The sequence below is a fragment of the Corvus cornix genome, chromosome 2 (assembly GCF_000738735.6).
Source record: "Corvus cornix cornix isolate S_Up_H32 chromosome 2, ASM73873v5, whole genome shotgun sequence".
Lineage (NCBI taxonomy): Eukaryota > Metazoa > Chordata > Aves > Passeriformes > Corvidae > Corvus > Corvus cornix.
Window position 1 is genome coordinate 47,127,565 of NC_046333.1, and position 19,249 is coordinate 47,146,813.

At 39.5% G+C, this 19,249-nt stretch overlaps 1 protein-coding gene across 4 annotated transcripts; it reads right to left on the reverse strand.

The window, feature by feature from the left end:
• Window positions 1-708: 708 nt before the first annotated feature.
• Window positions 709-17,478, reverse strand: CCDC126 (coiled-coil domain containing 126). 4 transcript variants are annotated; one of them, XM_039549023.1, is made up of 5 exons: window positions 17,429-17,456; window positions 17,034-17,152; window positions 5,610-5,743; window positions 4,587-4,990; window positions 709-2,313 (listed from the first exon to the last, which is right to left on the reverse strand). In XM_039549023.1, the coding sequence occupies exons 4-5, from the start codon at window positions 4,822-4,824 to the stop codon at window positions 2,132-2,134; spliced, it is 420 nt and encodes a 139-aa protein (XP_039404957.1). In that variant the 5' UTR covers window positions 4,825-4,990; window positions 5,610-5,743; window positions 17,034-17,152; window positions 17,429-17,456; the 3' UTR covers window positions 709-2,131. The 4 variants fall into 4 exon arrangements, with proteins under 4 accessions (XP_039404957.1, XP_039404958.1, XP_039404959.1 ...); XM_039549024.1 differs by lacking the exon at window positions 17,034-17,152 and having other exon boundaries at window positions 17,429-17,478; XM_039549025.1 differs by lacking the exons at window positions 17,034-17,152; window positions 17,429-17,456 and adding an exon at window positions 17,312-17,334.
• Between the last annotated feature and the right edge of the window lie 1,771 nt (window positions 17,479-19,249).

Genomic DNA, 19,249 nt, shown 5'->3' on the forward strand with positions numbered 1-19,249 from the left:
GTGAGCCATTGGGCTACCACAACATAAGAAAAAAAGCAGCTATTTGCTAATGGCCCCAGGAATTACCATGACTGCATGTATCAGTCTCCAGTATAAAATAACCTGCTTGTGCACACAGCGACAAAGACTCAGCTTGCGAGTCTTGTTACGCTTATTTAAGACGCCTCAATAACTTCAAGGTTTCATATACCCTCACAAGAAAAAAAAGTTACTTTTGTCTATACACACAAGAGCTGTGTGTTTATAGCACAAAGGTTTTGGTTTGTAACAATCAAGTATCTAGGAAGTAAACCAGACAGCTAGATATAAAAATCTATTTATCTATCTATCTATCTATCTATCTATCTATCTATCTATCTATATGTTGTCAACATGCAGGTTCAAAAGAAGTTCTGCACGTATCTTCTTCACTCTTAGGTTAAACTCTTCACTCTTAGGTTTGCCATTAAAGATCTAAACCAGTTGTTTTATTTTCATTTCTTTCTCCCCTCACCTCTAACCTGAGGAAAGTTTCAGGGCATTAGAATTTCAAGAGCAGAAGAACTTAGTGACTGAGAAGGAAGAATACCAGAAAGAGTACTACTAAACCTCAGAGATGTACAACTTTCCAATCCAGAAACAGATAGAGCACATGTAGCAAGAATGACAAGACTATTTAACAAAAAAAAAACACCAAAACCCCCCTCAAAAAAGCTCCAAACAGAAACATTTACAAGTACAATTAAAAATTTATTTTTCTCTTTCTGTATTGAAGTGAGTACATGTTTACACACAATGTGACCAAAAAAAAAAAATCATCTGCATACTAAGTAAGTACTAAGATTGCAATTGTATTTTCCTTTATAACCATTGAGAATATCAGCAGGGAAACAGAAGAATGAAAAAAAATACATAACTTTGCCTGGTATATTATCGAGTGCCTCAGGTTTTACTCATCCCCAAAACCTCACTCACAGGACACTTTTGGCAGAAGTCCCTGAACATTCTGTCCCCTCCAAACATTCAGTACAATCTAAAAAACAGGTTCAGTGGCACTTTAATATCATTTCAGTAACATTTGAGATACAGTGCACCCACATGGCATGCAATTTACTTTGCTGTAAGGCTGACTTAGACATAAGGCAAACATTACCTTAGCTCTCAAATATTCCATGATAAGACACCCTTAGTACATATACCTCTGTTAAATGCAGAGATGCCTTGATTCCCGTCATTGCTTTTCCTTCTGATCTAGAAAGCAACTCAGGGAGATGGTGTGCTATACTCAACACAAACTGCAAGGCATTAAAATGTTAAAAACAAACAGCAACGAATAAAAATAAACCATATTCACATCTCCAAAACTTATTTCCATCACTTAAATAATTTTATCTGCAATTACAAAATACATACACTTAAATATCTTTTTAAGAAATAATCATCTAAGAGATCACAGATGATGATTTGCTTTTGATAATCTAACTGCCCTATCTCTGGCATAAAGATAAACCTGGACAGTGTTACTACCTAGAAAGTTTTCCTATTATAATAAATTTTCTTAAATATACAGTAAATTCTCTAACTACTCTGACAGATAGTGCAAATAAAGACATTCTTTGGGTCACAATTTAAAAATATTACCACCAATGCTATCCTCAATTTAATAGTGTTTTAGTAAGTAAGTAACAAAATATTTTAAGTGTACACATTTTCTAACGTTTGCGTAGCAACACATTTTCCTCAGTTACCTCGGCTTAATGCAGATCACAAAAAATGAATAAGCTACAATACTGCTCGCCTATCCAAAAGATATGTTATATTCATACTTAAATAAATATATTTAGAAACCTACCTATAAGTTTCTCATTGCTTTCCACATATTGTTATTATCCAATGGTCTACTACACCAAATCAATGATACCAAAATATCTTTAGAGACAACAAAGATCACTTCAGAAGCACTGCTCAAAGGCAATGAAATAATGCTTTGAGAACCTAAGCATGTTAGGCCTACATAGATCCAAGCACATTGTAGAATACAATAGTTTACGCTTGTTTCAGAGTCAACTACTTCTTTGCCCTAGCCAGAGATAAAAAGCTTATCTTAAATATTATCCATCAATGACGTAGCAACACAAAGCAGCCCTGTTTGCTATCTAATGTTGCTTGCTGGCTTTACACGTTTATTTGAAGTCACTGGCACCTGATGATTAGTTCCATTAGTGGTATTTGTTGCTGAGCCATTCACAACGATGTAATCAACCTTGTTTTCCAATTTCACGAGGCGTTGTAAGATGTCATCCAGAAGAACAGCAATTGTTCTCTTAAGATCAGCTGAAGATAATGGAAAAAACAAATTACAGCCTGTTATTTACTACCTGTGGAAAAGAACTGCTATTTCTACATATTCACATCTTAACACTTGCTATCCTCCCTACCACACTTTTTGGAAAGGAGTACAGGTTGGTATACAAGTACAGAATTAAACAGCTGCTTGATTTTTCTTTAATACCATTTCTTTGTTATTTTAGGGAAGGGAGATACCACCATAACAGGGAACGGTGAAGGCAGCCAATTAAATATTAGAGTGTAAGAACAAAAACACTAGTTGGAACATTAGAAGTGACTGTTCAAAGGTATTATTTCAAATTTCATCCAGACAACAGCATTGGAATACTCAGATATGTCATCTTTTAGCCTTGGATGCAAGAGACTATATCTAAATATTTTCCAGCATAAAAAAGGTAGTTAATAGCTTTCCCCTAAATGACAGATTTAGCCCATAGAAAAGCTGCTATTAGAAGGTATCTTTTTGCTTCTTACCTAAGCTACAAAGCAAGGGTAAAAAAATCTATTTACATATTTATTGACTGAAAAATAAGAGAAAATATAGGAAAAAAAAATCTCATGCTCTGGATCACAAAACCAGTAACATCTTTCTACAGAAGCTAATTATGCTGTTGCCAATCACCATCTTCTTTCAGATTTGAAAAAAATTAACAAACTTACCAGATTTTACAAGGTGTCAAGACTCCCATTACACATGAAGACATCTACAAACTCTGTCTCTACCCCCCACCCTCTAATTAGTTCTTAACTAAGCAGAAAGATTGGGGAGAAAGATCACAGGCATCAAAGTGAAAAAATAGGAGTAAAATAAATAAAATTAAAAATCAGTAGTAAATTAGGTTTAAAAAAGAGAAGTCTCAGGTCAGCCCTTTCCTCTAAAATTAACTAGTTCTTGTTTAGTAATGTTAACTTTGAGAAAATAAAAAATAAATTGCTTATCAATTCAAGCCAGAGCAGGGTCTACTGCCAGTAACAGAGGGTGGGTCATGTACTCTGTAATATCATTCTGTGCTCAACAGTCTGAGAGAAGGAATTGTCAAGTTTTAATTCTGATGATCAGCCTGTAGATCAAGAGATTACTTCATTTTTTATTAAATTTCAGACAAAACCTCAGAAGACAAGTCTCATTTGGAAATACACTGTAAGACTTATAGAACAGGAGAAAGCTACAGTACAAAAGGATTTTTCAGGGGTTTTTTTTAATGATAGAAAAACTTAATTACACAGTAAAGGAAGGAAGTCCTTGATGACAAAAAAGAAAAGTGGAAGGAGAAAACAGGGAAGAAAAGAGAAGGCAGTCTCTTGCTGTCATAAAAATTAATTTTAAGAATGAAAGGATTGAAGGTTTAAACACTTTTTACTGTCCTACTCCTCTTGGGTTGCTCCTGCACATCTTGTCATCACAGACTTGCTTCCTTCTTCCTGAGCAGGAGCAAAAAGACTTCAGACACATTTTTGCTGCTTGCACTCTTACCAAATGTCTATAAAGGGCATCCTACAACAGGCAGAGGTATTTAAGGAAATCTTAAGAAGGGGATCAAAGTACATTACTACACATCTTTTCAGATACTACTTTTTAAAAATAAACATTTTTAGTTATCTTTTCAATATTTCAGAAGGTAGTGAATACTGGCCACCTATTTATCAAGTTAGGTACATATTCACAAGACAGGCAAATCAGACAGAGAGATATGATGCAGCAAGTATTAAAGCTCACAAGACAATAAACCTTATCTGTTACGGCTACTTCTAAAACAAGGGGAGATTCTGCTAAATTCATAATTGCCTTCCAGTCTCCAGACTACAAACTCAACTAGTATGTTGCTTTTTCACTGCTTTTTTAAGGAGAAGAAAATTCAAGAAATAAAAGTGAGAAATTAGCAATGAGGTACTAGAACCTGGAACGTCGAAGTGACAATAGAAAACTTTGTCCCTGTATCAAGCATGTGCTTATTCCTCAGAAGCTGGAGATTCAGAAAAAAGCATAATGTAACTGTTACTTCTGTAAGTAACTGTATTCATGTACCTGGAGAGATCTAAAAAAAAATCCTGGAAAGCAAAAATTTCATGTCTGAAGCCTGATTTTGCAACTCATCTTAATCTTCAACTTCATTGAATAAACTAAAATCAAATCAGTTATTATAAAGAGGTTTTTTCTGCTGAAGAGCAGCATATACTACTTTAAAAAAAAATTATAACTTTACAGTTTTCAGAAAAAGAATATATTCAAGTAACTAGTATGGCTTTTTTCCTCTTACCATATCCTGCCACAGAGGCTCCACCACCACCATTCATTAGGTTTTTATTTTCTTCTGCCAGTGCTTTGACATATCTTTTACTGAGGTCTAATATCTGTCCACGCAGCTCAGCACTGCTTTGGCGTCTTGGATACTGGAAAGTGTAGCGTAGCAACATCAAACCCCAAATGATACCAAAGACTAGTAAAAACATACTCAGTTTCTGGGACATATTTTTTCTTGGAAATGTTAGAAACATTTCTGATGAAGGCCACAGGCGTGTCCTAATTTCAAGGTAAGTAACTGAATTTGGCTTTGTCAAATTATATTACATATTAAACAAAAATAGTATTTCTGTGAAGTGAAAAATCTTCTAGCTGGATCATCTTGAACATATCTTCTCATGTTTTAGTTGGTCGTGATTCCTGAAATTTGTAAAGTACCACTTGGTTATTCAAAACTGCTACAGTTGTTGAGATCAAGAACAAATATCAGTTTCCAAATACAGTATCATTGCATAATCTAGCAAACAATTGTGGGTTTTTATCTGCTTAGAGGTTCAGTTATCTTTCCATCTCACCTGTTATTCACAGGGTTTCCTCCTCCTATGTTTACCTATTTTTATTCTCCAAAAATCAAAACTTCTGTTCTTCCACAAATCACCTTAAGTATTTTAAATACCGGAATTTAAAATGACATTAAACTCAAATGCATTTCAAAGAAAATGCAGTATCTAGAAGAGACCTGTAAAACATTTCTATACAACATTGTGATGAACTATACACATACATCTACACACAAGATCTTGTTCAATGATTCACTTGATTCTTACTCTTCACTTCGAGGCACAGAGCAAGTATGAACAGACAACATGGGGAATGATGTTTCTTGATTGGTTAGCTAGTTCAAAGTTTCCTCTCCTGGTTTTGTACACCATTAAGATTTGTTTTGGTTTCTTACTACTGAATAAAAGATAAAACCAAAATAAATTGGCACAATGCACCTACCTTCAGGATTTTGCTACGACTTTAAAAAATATCTTACCATAGTACCCAATTCTGATCCTTCAATAGACTAAGGCTTCAGGAGGAAAGCAAGTGGTAGGAAAGCTTCAGCACTTAAATAACAAATGTTCAGACAGTTTGAAGCAGTTTGAGCCACACATCTTCAAGGATGTACTGGGAAAAAAAAGAAAAGATTTAAACAAAAAGTGAAGATATCTTCGTTTACTTGTGGAGTAGTTGCAGTTGAAGGCTTCAAGCTACATGCTTTTAAAACAGAAACACATTTTAAAACCTAACTTCAAGCAACTGTTAGGGAAGAACATAGAATTCATTTCCATTTTATTATGAATGCATGCATTTGAATGCCCAGTAACTGACTTCAACTTTTACTTTTAAAAGAAAGCTTGGTAAGAATCTCACTCAGCATTTCCTTCTTCTTGCGTTATAAGACAGTGACAACAGATGTTCAGGATTCATAATATATGTACATGCACATATATTTACATATTCATCATTCTTTTACTAATTTTTACCCCTCAAATGTATCCCACATTTTCAGACTCTTTCCATGTGTCCCTTGTCCCATTTTTCACCCAGCTCTGAAACTACTCCAATTATTCAATACCTTCTTAAAAGAGAATTTCTATTATTTAACATAGTCCAGATAAAGCTACTCATTTCACACAATAGTTACACTTTTCCTCATTATTCCCAGTTCTTCCCCACATATTACCTGACACAAGCACTTTTTAGACTGATATTACACATCTAATAGGGTTCCTCACCAGACGTTCTGTAGTGGCATGTTAGGCCTTGGTTTGTATCAGAATATCGATACCGAGTATCTCGTACTGCTGAGCTCTCATCTAAACCTGACTCTGTCTCCATGGCATTTTTCGTCCCCTCCACTGACCAGTTCCACCAGCCTTATGCCAACACCCTGCTGTCTGCTGCCTACACAAGTGTCACTGCCAGCAGGGCCCCGAGCCCTGCTTGTCGCTTACCCTTCACCTTCGCTCTTCAGGTAATCCTCTCAACAAGCAAGCCAGCGTGCCTCATTCAAGTGGCAAATTTTTGAAGTGCTCTAAAATCAACATGCATATCTCAATTATTCTGAAAATGATTAACCCAAGGCAGGGAGACATAAGGACTTGGACACCAAAGTTGCTGTAAAGTAACAACGTGCTGTGTATAAAATGCCCTATGGTAACCACTGCCAGTACACAAACTCTTACTGCTGGGTGCACTAATGCAAGTGGCAATCCCAAGTCACTGAATGAGGAAAGCTCACTTCATCCTCCACTGTGGGGCATGATTGTGCACAAGGACAGACAGTCAACACACAGTAATTTGAACCCCCACTGTAAATGCAGTGGGATGTATTTTGTTCAAGAAATGTGCTTATCCCCCCCTAAAACTGTTTTAAGATACAAATTTGTCTTAAGTACATAAAATAAGAGAGAAAACAATAAAAACTTACATTCCACAGCATGAATATCTGGAATTGTGTGGTTTAAGATTTCCTGAAACAGATCTTCCCTAAACATGCACTAACCAAAACTTCTTTTCCCTAGCTCTTTGCCAAATCTATGGCTCTGCACTCAGACTTTAAAGAACAAACTGCACCCACATCGTTATGTATCTACATAATCTCTGAACAGTATTAAATATGATGGAAGACATTTATGAGGTCCAAGAGTAGAGGATTCATGTGATAGCTGAGAAGACCAAACAGTATCCCTCAAGAAGAGACCATAAGTTTCAACCCCCATTCCCAAAAGTCTCTACTTCTTCTATTAATCAAAATAATAATTAAAAAAAAAAGAACAACCCAACAAAACTGAAAAGAACAAATAGCTCTTACAAAACTTGAATTTAGTTCAGCTCTCCACATATCTCCAACCATATCTCATCCTGAAGCATTTAGAAAAGATCACTACAGTCCTTTGGAGCAGAAATAACTCTGCCATCACACTGTAAGTAAGACCACAAGCCAGGATAAGAGGTCTAGCCAAGAGGAACAGATTGAATAAACTCCTGCCAAGCAGCAGCAGGAATTGCAGACTGGGCCATCGCCACGTATATCTGATCCACAGTGTACATGCTGACTACCGAAACTAATGGAAATCAAGGACTTAACCTGCTGGGAAATTGCCTAACACCCAAATACTGACACTATGCAAAGGAACTGAGAGCAAGGTATACCAAAATTAAGAGAACTATTTGTATTTGTCACTTTTCGTACAAATTTTTAAAGGCCATTCCCCCTTAATGAATTCCAGTGTAATCTCAAAGTTCTGGAGATTTGGTCTCCTCTTTCCCCCTGAAGCATGCACTTCTAGTGACCCATAACATACTCCCTGCAAGACCCTTCCAAGGTTACATGGGGCGGGGGGGGAAGCCCAAGCTTATACCCACCTGATTTGGAAGTAGGAAAAACACAGTATCGGAGCAGCAGGAGCACATATTAGGAAGAAAATAGCACAGTAAAATGGATGGATTGGAATATTCTTGTACCTCCTGTTGCCCTGAAGGGTCACCACTTCTCTATGAGAACATTATAGTTTAAACAAAACTTGGACTCAGAATGGACTTTAATTTTCAATAATTCAGAGGTAGTATCCCATAAGGTAAAAGCACACATGTAAGAAGGAACATTGCCTCTTCTGATCTTTATTACCCTCATTCTCTCAAAGTACAGAATTTGCTGAGTTGGAAATCCTCCCTGAGCAGGAAAAAAAGGAAGCTGAGACATCCTTCTTCACACTGATTTATCCTGGAGAGAAATGCTGGCATACCACTCTCCCAACCACAACTGAGGGACTTTTGTGGAAAAGGCAGTCAAAGCGCTGCAGAGAGCAACAGGAAAAAAGGGTGCATCCGATCTACACCTTCTTGGAATTCCTACCATCCCTAATCACGGAGACTGAGACAAAAGGAAGACAACCATGACGATGAAGGAGTACAACCAGAACAAAATTTGAGTATGTGAGGAGGGAAAGAAAAGAAACAAAACCCAAAACCAACAAACCCAAAACAAAACAAAATATTCAACAAAACAAACCCAAATCAAACAAAACTCCGGCAAAATGGCAATCCAAGAATCGATGAACGTGCTGATTTGGCATGGCCTGGTGGCGATGCACCACATCCCCACCGTTTCGGCAGCCCACGGCGAGCCTGGCCTGCCTGGCTGCCCCATGCCAACCATGCCGCGGCGGCCGGCCACCGCCTGCGTGGTGCCAGCAGGGCCGTCTGGCTGGCGGGGGTAACATGGTGGGCGAGTCCCCAGTGCGGAACCTGGACGAAATCAACCTCTCGGCGCTGCGGGATCCTGGAAGAATCTTTGAATTGGTGGTAGCAGGTTTTTTTCTAGCTAGAGAAGAGGAGGAAGTGAGGACATGTGAAGGAGAACAACATGGCGGCAACAGGGTCAGTGGAAAAAGAGGGGGAGGAAGTGCTCCAGGCGCCGGAGCCAAGATTCCTCTGCAGGCCGTGGTGAGGACCATGGTGAAGCCCTGCAGCCCATGCAGTCGACGGGGGATGCAGAGATCCACTTGGAGCCCATGGGAGAAGTGCTCACACCTGAGCGGGTGGATACCAGAGAAAGCTGTGATACAGTGGGAGACGCGGTGGAGAGAGGGGGCCCCTAGTTCCAAACTAGAGGAACCTATCCTTAGTGGACTGCACTCTGTGGACGAGTGACCCACACCGCAGCAGTTTCGGGAGGACTGTTTGCCCGTGGGAGCGACTCACGTTGCAGCAGTTTTGGCAGGACTGCTGCTCGTGAGATTAGAGCCACGCCGGAGAAGTTCACGGAGAACTTGTCTCCCGTGGGAGGGACTTGCAGCATTGCAGAAGAAAGACTCCTCTCCCTGAGCAAACAGAAAAAGATCTCAAGTGACGAACTGACCAAAACTCCCACACCCTCTTTCCCTGAACTGTCGGTGGGAAGGAGGAAGGGGCTGGGGGGAAAAAAGGTGTTTTAAAGGCTTATTTTATTCTCATTATCCTCCTCTGACTCTGTTAATAATAAATTTACTTTATACCTTTAAATTTGAACCTGTTTTGCCCTTAAGAGTGTTTTCTCTCAGTCCTCATCCCAACGCATGAGCCCTTCATTAATTTTTTTCCCTCTCTGCCCAGCTGAGAGCAAGAGAAGGTGAGTGAACAGCTTTCATGGGTGCCTGGCATTTGGCCAGTGTCAAACCACGACAATGAAGAAGAGAATATTTTCCAGATAATCCTTTCAATAAGCACCAATTCAAGTGCCAGTTTTCTGAAGTTCTTTAAATCAGCATGCATATTTCAATTATTCTGGAAAGTACAAGCCCAAGCCAGGAGCAACACTAGAACTTGGAGCTACAACCAGTTCCTGAATGAGGATCCAACACTATGTTTCTCTCACAGACATACAAAGAGCTTGGTTTTCTTCACTGTTTCACTGCTGATTGTCTAAGAAAAGTACTGCCAAAACCTACCAACATGGATACAACTTCGTCCAGTGCTAGCACAACACTGACATACATCTGGCAAAAAAAACAATGAACTAAGGCACTCATCCACTCCAAAATAAAATCATGTCTCTATCCTGTGACCTGTATTTCAAAATCAGTCATATATAAACCATATTATTTACTGCATGAAACAAAAGGAGCAAAAGTAAAAGAAAAAGCTACAGAACATGCATTGTATGTTCCATAATAAAGCAAAGTTCTAGTAGCTCTGATACTATTTAACTAAACAGTAGCATTGGACTTCAGTTTGAATACTGACCCCTCTCCATGGAAACCAGCCCATACTTACAAAACAGCATTCTTGAATTTTGTTGCAAAGTGTTCCTCAGATTCTGCTTTACTCATTCTCAGAAAAACCAAGAGATTATATTAACATACAACACAAAGGAATGCCTCATACATTCCCTGAAACAACCTCAGGTTATCAGGAAAACAAGGCATACCTAAATCCTTAAAAGCTTATTGTACCTTACAGCACTGCCACTTCTGCCAGTCAGTCAGCTCATGGAAGACTGGCACATACTCATCATCATTTTTCTAGCCTACCCAAGAGATGGCAGCCTTCCTAAACCACTAGAAATGGTTACAGGGCAAATTTAAACCTGTCCTGCAGAGATGATTTGTGTCCTTTCTAGTTTTGAAAAATGTACAGGACAGATGACGATAATTATTTGTAAGAGAAAAAGCAGCAGGTCCATCAGGTATTTTTGGTAGTTATTAATAAGCAGTTTGCAAATGCAAAGAATACAGAAAACCAAAGCCTGAGAGAATCCCACTTGACTCAAAGATCAAAAATACTTTTAAGGATAAAGCGAAGAAAAGTGCAGTGAAAATAATATTGTTAACATACAGTCCAATAAAGTCACCTCTTTGGTCATATATTTTTGAAAGATAGAATCTCAAATACTAAGGCAGTAGTTCCTCAGTGATACTCTAGATACCTAGACAGGTATGAACTAATGAACTAATGAACTAATACATTAAGAAAATAGGCTTGATAAGTGGGAATTTTACTCAACCTATTACTACCACAATATTTATCTGTTCCTCACTTCCAAATTATGATGAACAACAACATGACACTGTGAATTCAAGAGCAGGTCTGGCTTTGCAACCAGTTATTATTACTAACTGCATAAACAGAAGAAGTGATTTATCAAGACAGAGCTTAAAAAAAAAAGCCATACACAGTCATAGAAGCGTGCATCCAATTACAGAGGAAGTGGAAAAAATCTTGTAATAGAACAGACAGCAGACAGAAATCAGGACAGTACCAAAGCTGACATTAATAATTACTATAAAATAATTGTACAGTACAAAATTGGAATTTATTACCATCTCAGTGGGAGCACAAGAAGTTTCTGAAATTATTAATGATTTAAAATTACCACACTAAAATTACATCTGTACAAGAAATAACTATTAAATTCATGGCAACAAACATCCCTCAGTACAGAAAGGGTACTGTATCAGTAAACAATAAACTGTCTGTAAATACACAGGATGATATCTCATTGCAATAGCCAACAAACATTTCAGGAAGACAAGAATCACTGGGCTTTACAGAATACCAGGAAAAAAATTCTACAGTACCATCAAGCTCCATTCTATTATTTTCCCTTTTTTTGCATCTATTTACAGGATGCACCCTCTGGCCCATTTACCTCTGTGACCTCCAAAATATTTTGTTTTCTAATTTTCCAACAGAAAACTTTGAGCATCACTCAGCTGACAGGAATCAGTTGCACCGACCATTCTGAGAGCAGACAGGCTGGTTCTACGTTATTTGGGAAACTATCTGCAGTTTCTGTGCAGCAATGAAAATGGGAAGTCTAAGGAATAACTGACACACACCAAAACAGCATAGAACATATTCTCTAGCCAGTTAATTGTAGAAGACTGATACAATGAAATTAGCACCTAGAATCCCAGGACATCACATGCTGAGACTTTTTGGAATGCCAAAAATGAGGTTTGTATTCTGGTAGTTTGCAGTCTTAGATGGCTGTTGGTTCGGCAGTAGGTGCGATTGTTGGTTTGGCAATCTGCATGAGGTGCAGCTGCCAAACAGGTGCCCAAAGAAGTGAAGTGTTTACACAGAGCCCTGTTTAAAACCAGTGCATAAGGAAGAATCACATTCCTCATATTTTTATGAGTGCACGAGTTCTTGAGAAGATGCCAATAAAACTACTGTCCTGTACTGGTACATCCATACTGGTGACTGTTGCAGACCAACACTGTCCTTTGGTTCCCAGGTTCACTCAGACAGCTGCACAGCACCATAAAAGAGCAGGAGGATCTTCTACTCAGAACCAACCATTAAAAGCAATGCCAGTTCCCAGACAAGTGAAACCACATTTAGCTGTCTTTTGTTAAAATTTACTCTTAGCACTTCAAGTATTCTATTATTGTTGCTGTAAAATTTGGTCAACAGAAAAACATCACAGCAGAGAGGGAAAAGAGGATAGATACTTGACTGACAAAACTTCAGCAATCCTGACATAACAGAGCCCACCAAAATGGGCTCTGATGAAACCCAAGGGTCTTTTCAAACTGCATCATAGATGAGCAGATAGAAGAGACCGTTTACATTAATAGCTGCTAGATTCAAGTGAAAATACCAGTACTATAAAACACATTGATATCTTAAGAACAGGTAAGAAGGCACATTTCTGGGCAAAAAAAGGCTGCTCTAGCACTATGAAGGCTGCTGGCCTGCAGGTTTTAGCAGTTCTGTACCACTTTTAGAGCGTGCTGCCAAAGGAGTCTGCCTTTGTGTCTTTTCCAAGGCATCTATCTTTATACCTTCTCCTGCAGCATGTGTTCCTTCATTCTCTGCTTCTACATGCCCAAGACTTGCAATTACCTTGGCATACTGAAAAAAAAAAATCCTTTTGCCTTATTGCTAGCTGTCTTTTGGGGAATACCTTTAATGGATATTCCAAGTGAAGGAAACATGAGGTTTAAGGGAATAGCAAAAATGGGTAACTACCAAAAATACCTATTTTTCTGCAAAGAAAGAAGAAAATCTTGTGCGCTCCCGACAGTTCCTGTCTCTCAATGCAGCCAAAGGATATATGGGCCAACAAAAGTCACAGCTCATCAAGCAGACACAGTACTGCTGCTGATGAGCTGCTGGGACTACCTCAAACGTATCTTAAACCAGGAATGGTTTTACCTCCTACAGACTTCTAAGAACAGCACCAATTTGTCTTGTAGCTGAACTTCGAGTTGAAAGCACAAACATATTGCTTTTGGCTTGAAAACCCACACAACAAGCTTACAGTGGCTCTGGTATAAAATTATCTGAGAGCCCAAACACTAGACTACCTTTTGTCAGTATTTTAGAAATACTGGAGAGCTGTTTCTATTTAAATGCATGCAGTCCTATTTTAATTGGTTTTGCTTTACACCTACTACCAATAATTATTTTCATTTTGCATTGTGTCTAAGGACTCCCCTCAAGTACTTTAGAGTATCTTTTTTTTCAGCACCTTCCCCCTTTATTTTGCCTACTACTGCCAATGAATGCTTTTAAAATAAACCAACCATTTAAAAACAGAAATTCTTTGTTCCTTGCCCATGGGCAGTCAGCCAAGATTCAAGATTTTGAGAGGGGAAATAGCTTGGCAAGGCTTGTGAAGAAAATTAAAGCAAGCAGATATCAATAGGGACAGTATATCAATAGGGACAGTATGTTACACTTGCTGAACTTCCCCTCCTCCCACTGGGTCCATCTAGGCCCCAAAACATTTCTATATCTCTGTATCAGGTTCTTAAATAATAATAGTAATCATAAATATTTTTTTAAAAAATCTCAGCTTCATTTTCCCTGGGACACTTTATTTTCTCTTCATGCCTTATAGCTGCCATTCAGGTCACTGTAGGACCCTTGCTCCTTGATAAGAGTCACTTATGACAGAGCACAAGGCACCTTCCTGGCTTCTCGTTCCCCAGTAACACTGGCACAATTTATTAATTGCAGGCTGTGACAAGTACTCCCACAGTACCTCTGCTCCCTTGTGAAATATCACAGCTGTCTTTGTATCACTCTTTCCAAAGCCCCTGAGACTCCAAAACTTCCTCCTGAGATGATAATGTTTAGCTAATTTTGACTAGTTTTATAGAGAGCCAAGGCTGCGGAATGATGCATGTAGGTTACTGGTAAGAGAGGGACTTTTGAATGTTTTAAAGAGACCTAAAAGGAAGGCAGGTGTCATTCGAGAGAACTAAGAGGGGAGTGAGGAGACAACTAACAAAGTGACAGCTGCAGTGGGGGAGAGATTGCCACTGCTCACACATGTACACACAGTGCACCACACAAACACTATTCCTGTAGAACAGCAACAAAAAAAGGACTTGTTCCACCAGGGAGAGAGGAAGAATTTAACTTGTCTGGTTTTCTTTCAAGAAACCTGAAGAATTCAAACTGAGTATGAATTTGCCCACTGGAATTATGTTTCTATGGCAAAACTGCAATACAGACGAGGCTTTGGATTCGTGCTCCTTCCCAGTAGGCTGACCCAGGTGAAGATTTCAGAAAAATAACACTGGAGGAAAAATTAAAGACAAGTGATTTCTTTTCTTCTACATCTTTTCTTCTACAATCTTATTTCTAGATAGACTTGTCAGCTCATCTCAGCATAATAATGGATTATGACAGACATTAGTTAACTGTAACACCTCAGTGGTATGCACTGCAAAGTATTTTCTTCTTAACATTAAGGAGAGGTACCCAGAAATTTAACTGGATTATTTATATCATGGTAGCCTCCTATTTCTTCAGTATTACTGAAGAAACCAATTTCATTGGAATAAGTTTTACATTCCCTTGTCTAGCCCCCTAGTCCAGGCCCTATTTCATGTAGGCAAAGTACTCATTCAGTTCTGAGCAATCCAAAATTCATCTTCTAAATTACATAGGCAAATGCTAATACACCTACTTTTTTGTAAAGTTTGTAAAGTTTTTTTGTAAATCATAGAAGAAAATATAAGAGGCTATTATTAATAATGCTCAGTTGAGAAAACCCAGCCCATAAAATGGCACAAATTATCAATCACAGGTGAAAGAGGTTGTTAAAAAATAAATAGCATATAAAGTACATTCTAGCAGTAAACTTGTACCAGGAAAAATAAATTCATTTGAGTAACTGAGCCTCACAGACTTTTCACAGCTACTGAAAAATGGCTGGTTTTGACGCTTACTAGTCTTCAGATACATTGACTACACAGCTGACAATTTTAGCTGACAGCATGCATTTATCCTACTTACAGTTTAGGCAAGACGCAAGAACTAGTCCCCTTTACTATTCTCAGAAAATGTACAAGTGATCATGAACTCCAGGGGAAATATCTTAATTTTAGCAGCTAAATGACATCCAATCCCCAAGATACACCACAATTTGTGATTAGCTAATACCAGTGCCTCCTTCAAGGAGATAACAGACAAAAAGAGTGTCTAAAATCAGATACTACAAAAGCTTTAACAAGAAAACGGGGGGGGGCAGGAAAGAAGTAGCTTTATTTCCAGCTGTAAAAAACTAGGAAAAAGACCTCTTTACTACACCAAAGGAATTCCAGCGTAATTGCTTAATTCTCTGGAGCTCTCAAGTACCTATTAAACAACTACATATTTTAACAACTAAAATAGTATAAAGAGGCCAGAATAACCTAGGCTTTATACACATGGGTATCTGCAGTCAAAACAGGAACAGAGATAACAATAAATTTCTACATTTGGTCTAAAACTGCAACCACACTGCTTGTGACACTACCAGAAGATGCTACTCACAATCTAATATTATCTTCATATTGTCTCCTTTCTCTGATATTCTCACAAGACCAAAACAGCAATTCATTACATTTGTTCCTACGTTACAGTTAGTACAAATCACATGCACACTTAACTATGATGTGCATCATGTTCATATTCTGAAGGTTCTCTTAAAATAAAAAGTTGCAATTCCTACAAAGATCACTTTTCACAGTGAAAAAACACACCCCTCTGCCCCCAGTTCGCCCACTGAGGGGGCAAAACAACAACAACAAAAACCAAAACAGCAACCAAAAAGAACTAGTTAACCCAATCTGAACTGTTGAACTGTTCTAAGGAAACTCCACGTCATGTCATAGCATAGAAAAAAAATTCTCTCTGCTTGTTTTGTGGCACACAAACACAGAAATTACACTCCACTCTAGTTGTCAGTATCTTTTAGAGGACAAAAGACATAAAAGAGAATTTACAGGATGCTGCCATGTTAGGTTAGGGAACCAAAAAGAGAGTTTATTAATAATGAATGATGAACAGAGCTACAGAAAAAAGGTAGAGGTAATAGTACGTTATACATATTTACTAAAATAAACTTAATTGAAGAAAAGTGCAGCCAAAACATCATCAGATGTTACATATAAAAGCAATTTTATTATATTGTAAGAAGGAAGCGTTATTCTACAACTCTCGCTGTCAGGAAATTTCATATATTATAATATCCTAAAACTGAATGTTTCAAACCTTGCAGACTTCATTCAGTATTATTTTTACCTACTTCTTCAATAGCACCAAAGAGACCCATTTCAGTGAAATATTTACTCCTTTGTTTTGGGGTTTTTTATGCAGACTTTTTAGTGCCCGGAGATCACTTAATCTGACATTGTTAAGGATCCTGCCTTTGCCTGAATACGAATATATTTTTTTTCCATCCTGTAAGTTCCATCACATCGCTGTAATCATGCTTTGCCTCTTTGGAAGTTATGTCCTTACGGTAGAAGACATCGATCTTGCAGAGTCACTGCAGTCATAGCTTAAGACTGGAAGACCACTGCTAATGGTGAAGGAAACCAGAACACCCTCGTTTCCTCCGCCGCTTCCTCCCCACCCAAGGACACTGCATCACAGCCCTGGGACACGGATCCCGGCCGGAGGGAACCCCGATCCCGGCACAACTCACCGCGCCGCGCCCCTCAGCGGGGCCCGCAGTGACACCGCCGCAGCCGCCACGAGAGCCGCGCAGGTACCGGGACCCGGCGGGAAGGAAGCCCGAAGGAAGACAAGCCTGTCCCGCAGCTCCTGAAAGAGGGGCGGGCCAACGCGGGCGCTCAGGGGCGGTGCGGACCCGCGTGTCCGGGACAGACGCAGCCACCCTGCGCCATCCCGGTCCCGCCCGAGCCTGCAGCCACCCCCACCCCTTCCCCCGTGAAAATACACACGACGGACGGACGGACGGACCCCCACCACGCTCCCGCTGCCCCGGCGCAGGGCGCGGCTCTCCGCCTCCGCCGGGGCCGGCGCGGCCCCCTCGCGCCACCCCCCGCGCAGCGCCCCCCGCCGGCCGCCCCGCGCTACCTCCGCTCGCTGCGCTCCCGGCCCGCACCCGCGCGCCGCTTCCGCCCCCGCCCCGCCGCGCGCCCGCAGCCCCGCCCCCGCCGCAGCACGCGGCCCCCGCGCCGCCCGGCGCCGCGGCCGCCCCCCAGCGGCGGGAGGGAGCGGGCGCCGTGCCCCGGCTCTGCGGGAATGCGTCCTCGCCCCTGCTCCGGGCGCTGTGACCCCGCAGCGCGGGCGGAACGGGGACTGGGCACGTTTCGTCTAAAGGAGACTGAGAGGGGGTCTCATCAGTGCGTTTAAATATCTCAAAGGCGAGTGCCAAGAGGATGGTGCCAGACTTTTTGTTGGTGCAAATGTTATTTCCTTCCTCTCCTGCCTTTCATTATCTGTAGACAGTCCTTTTGAATTTAATTTGCATAGCTATTGCTCTGTCCTTTTCAAATATGTATTAAGAATTTCTTCTCATAATATGTTTAAACTGCTGAATGGTAATGGCTAGAGAACAGCACACTAATCAATATGCTCTGCGATTAGCATAGCTTCTGCTTCCTCGCTTAACCAATTAATCCTATAATCTGTTTATGCAGATAAGAATACATGCAACTTTATACTTGCCTTACTGCCACTCCTATTTTTCTCTCTTCCTGATCCCTTACCAGTTGTTTATACCCTTTCACTTTAGGGAATGGGCCTGATCTGGGCCTATCTTTCCCCCCAAAATGTATTTTTTCCCAAAATTGAGAATACTCTATACTTATTACTGCAGTAAAGCTAACACTGTATTAAACCAGTATATCAATATTGCTTGAAAAACCTCTATAAGGCATGCTTGAAGAACATGTAATTATGTCATGTTAGTGTATCCTTTAGGCCATCTCTAGATGTTTTCTGTGCTCAAACCATCTTCCATTTAACAGAGACCCAGATCAGCTTTGCAGTTTTATTAATAATGAGTGAAAGCTGAAATACAATATAAAATAATTATTGTCTTTATGCTCCAGGAAACTACAGTGAAGTCGTAAAGAACAATGAAGGCAGATAAGTCATGGGAAAAAATGGTGAAGGCAGCTTGTAGTTTTCAATTCAAAATGTAAAATTTATTAGACTTTTTAAAAATAGGTATTTGTATCAGCAACTGTCATTTTTATTTTAGGTTTAATTGCCAGAACATTTTAGGATAACAGGAATGAAAAAAAATCTGCTGGAATAATGCAAATATCTTGAATGTGTGCATTAGTTCTAGTCTAACTCTCAGGAACTGAAATCACAATGTGGACTGTAGCTAGATCTTATATATGCACATGTTACAAAAAATGTATTCCTGTCCTGTATTCTCCTGACCTTTCCCTCCCTCCTCTGCTTGGTTTTGTTTTGTTTTCTTTTTAGTGTAACCATTATGTATTCTCGGTGGGTCCATCATATTCCATTTTTTTTCAGTGATCCATTTTATGGTACAAGACTGATTAGCATTTTCATCTCAGAATTTAAGCATGTCCTTCATGCTCATTCATTTTCGTTCCTGTAGTTAGAATATAGGCAACATTGGAGAGGATCGGCATATGCCAGAACAGTATGTGATCTTGCAGTAGATTAAGTACTGTACTAATAAAGTTACATTTGAAAAGGGAGATGAACAAATCTCTCAACCAGAGCTGAATGGAATAGAGCTGTTATAAAAGACAGATTATGAAATGGATTCAGAATATTTTTTGGAAAGTGAGACATCAGCAGAGGCTAAAACTCAGACCAGCCTCCAAGGAATGAAAATTTAATTGTAATTAAACAGGAACTGACTATGGAATTGAATGAAACTTTTTAAGTGACATGCAAGAAACTTTTTGC

Coding starts and splice junctions, on each gene's coding strand:
- CCDC126 (XM_039549024.1), bottom strand. CDS start 4,824: ATGTTTCTAACATTTCCAAGAAAAAATATGTCCCAGAAACTGAGTATG. Junction 2,314..4,586: donor AGCCTCTGTGGCAGGATATG/GTAAGAGGAAAA, acceptor CATTATCTTCAG/CTGATCTTAAGAGAACAATT.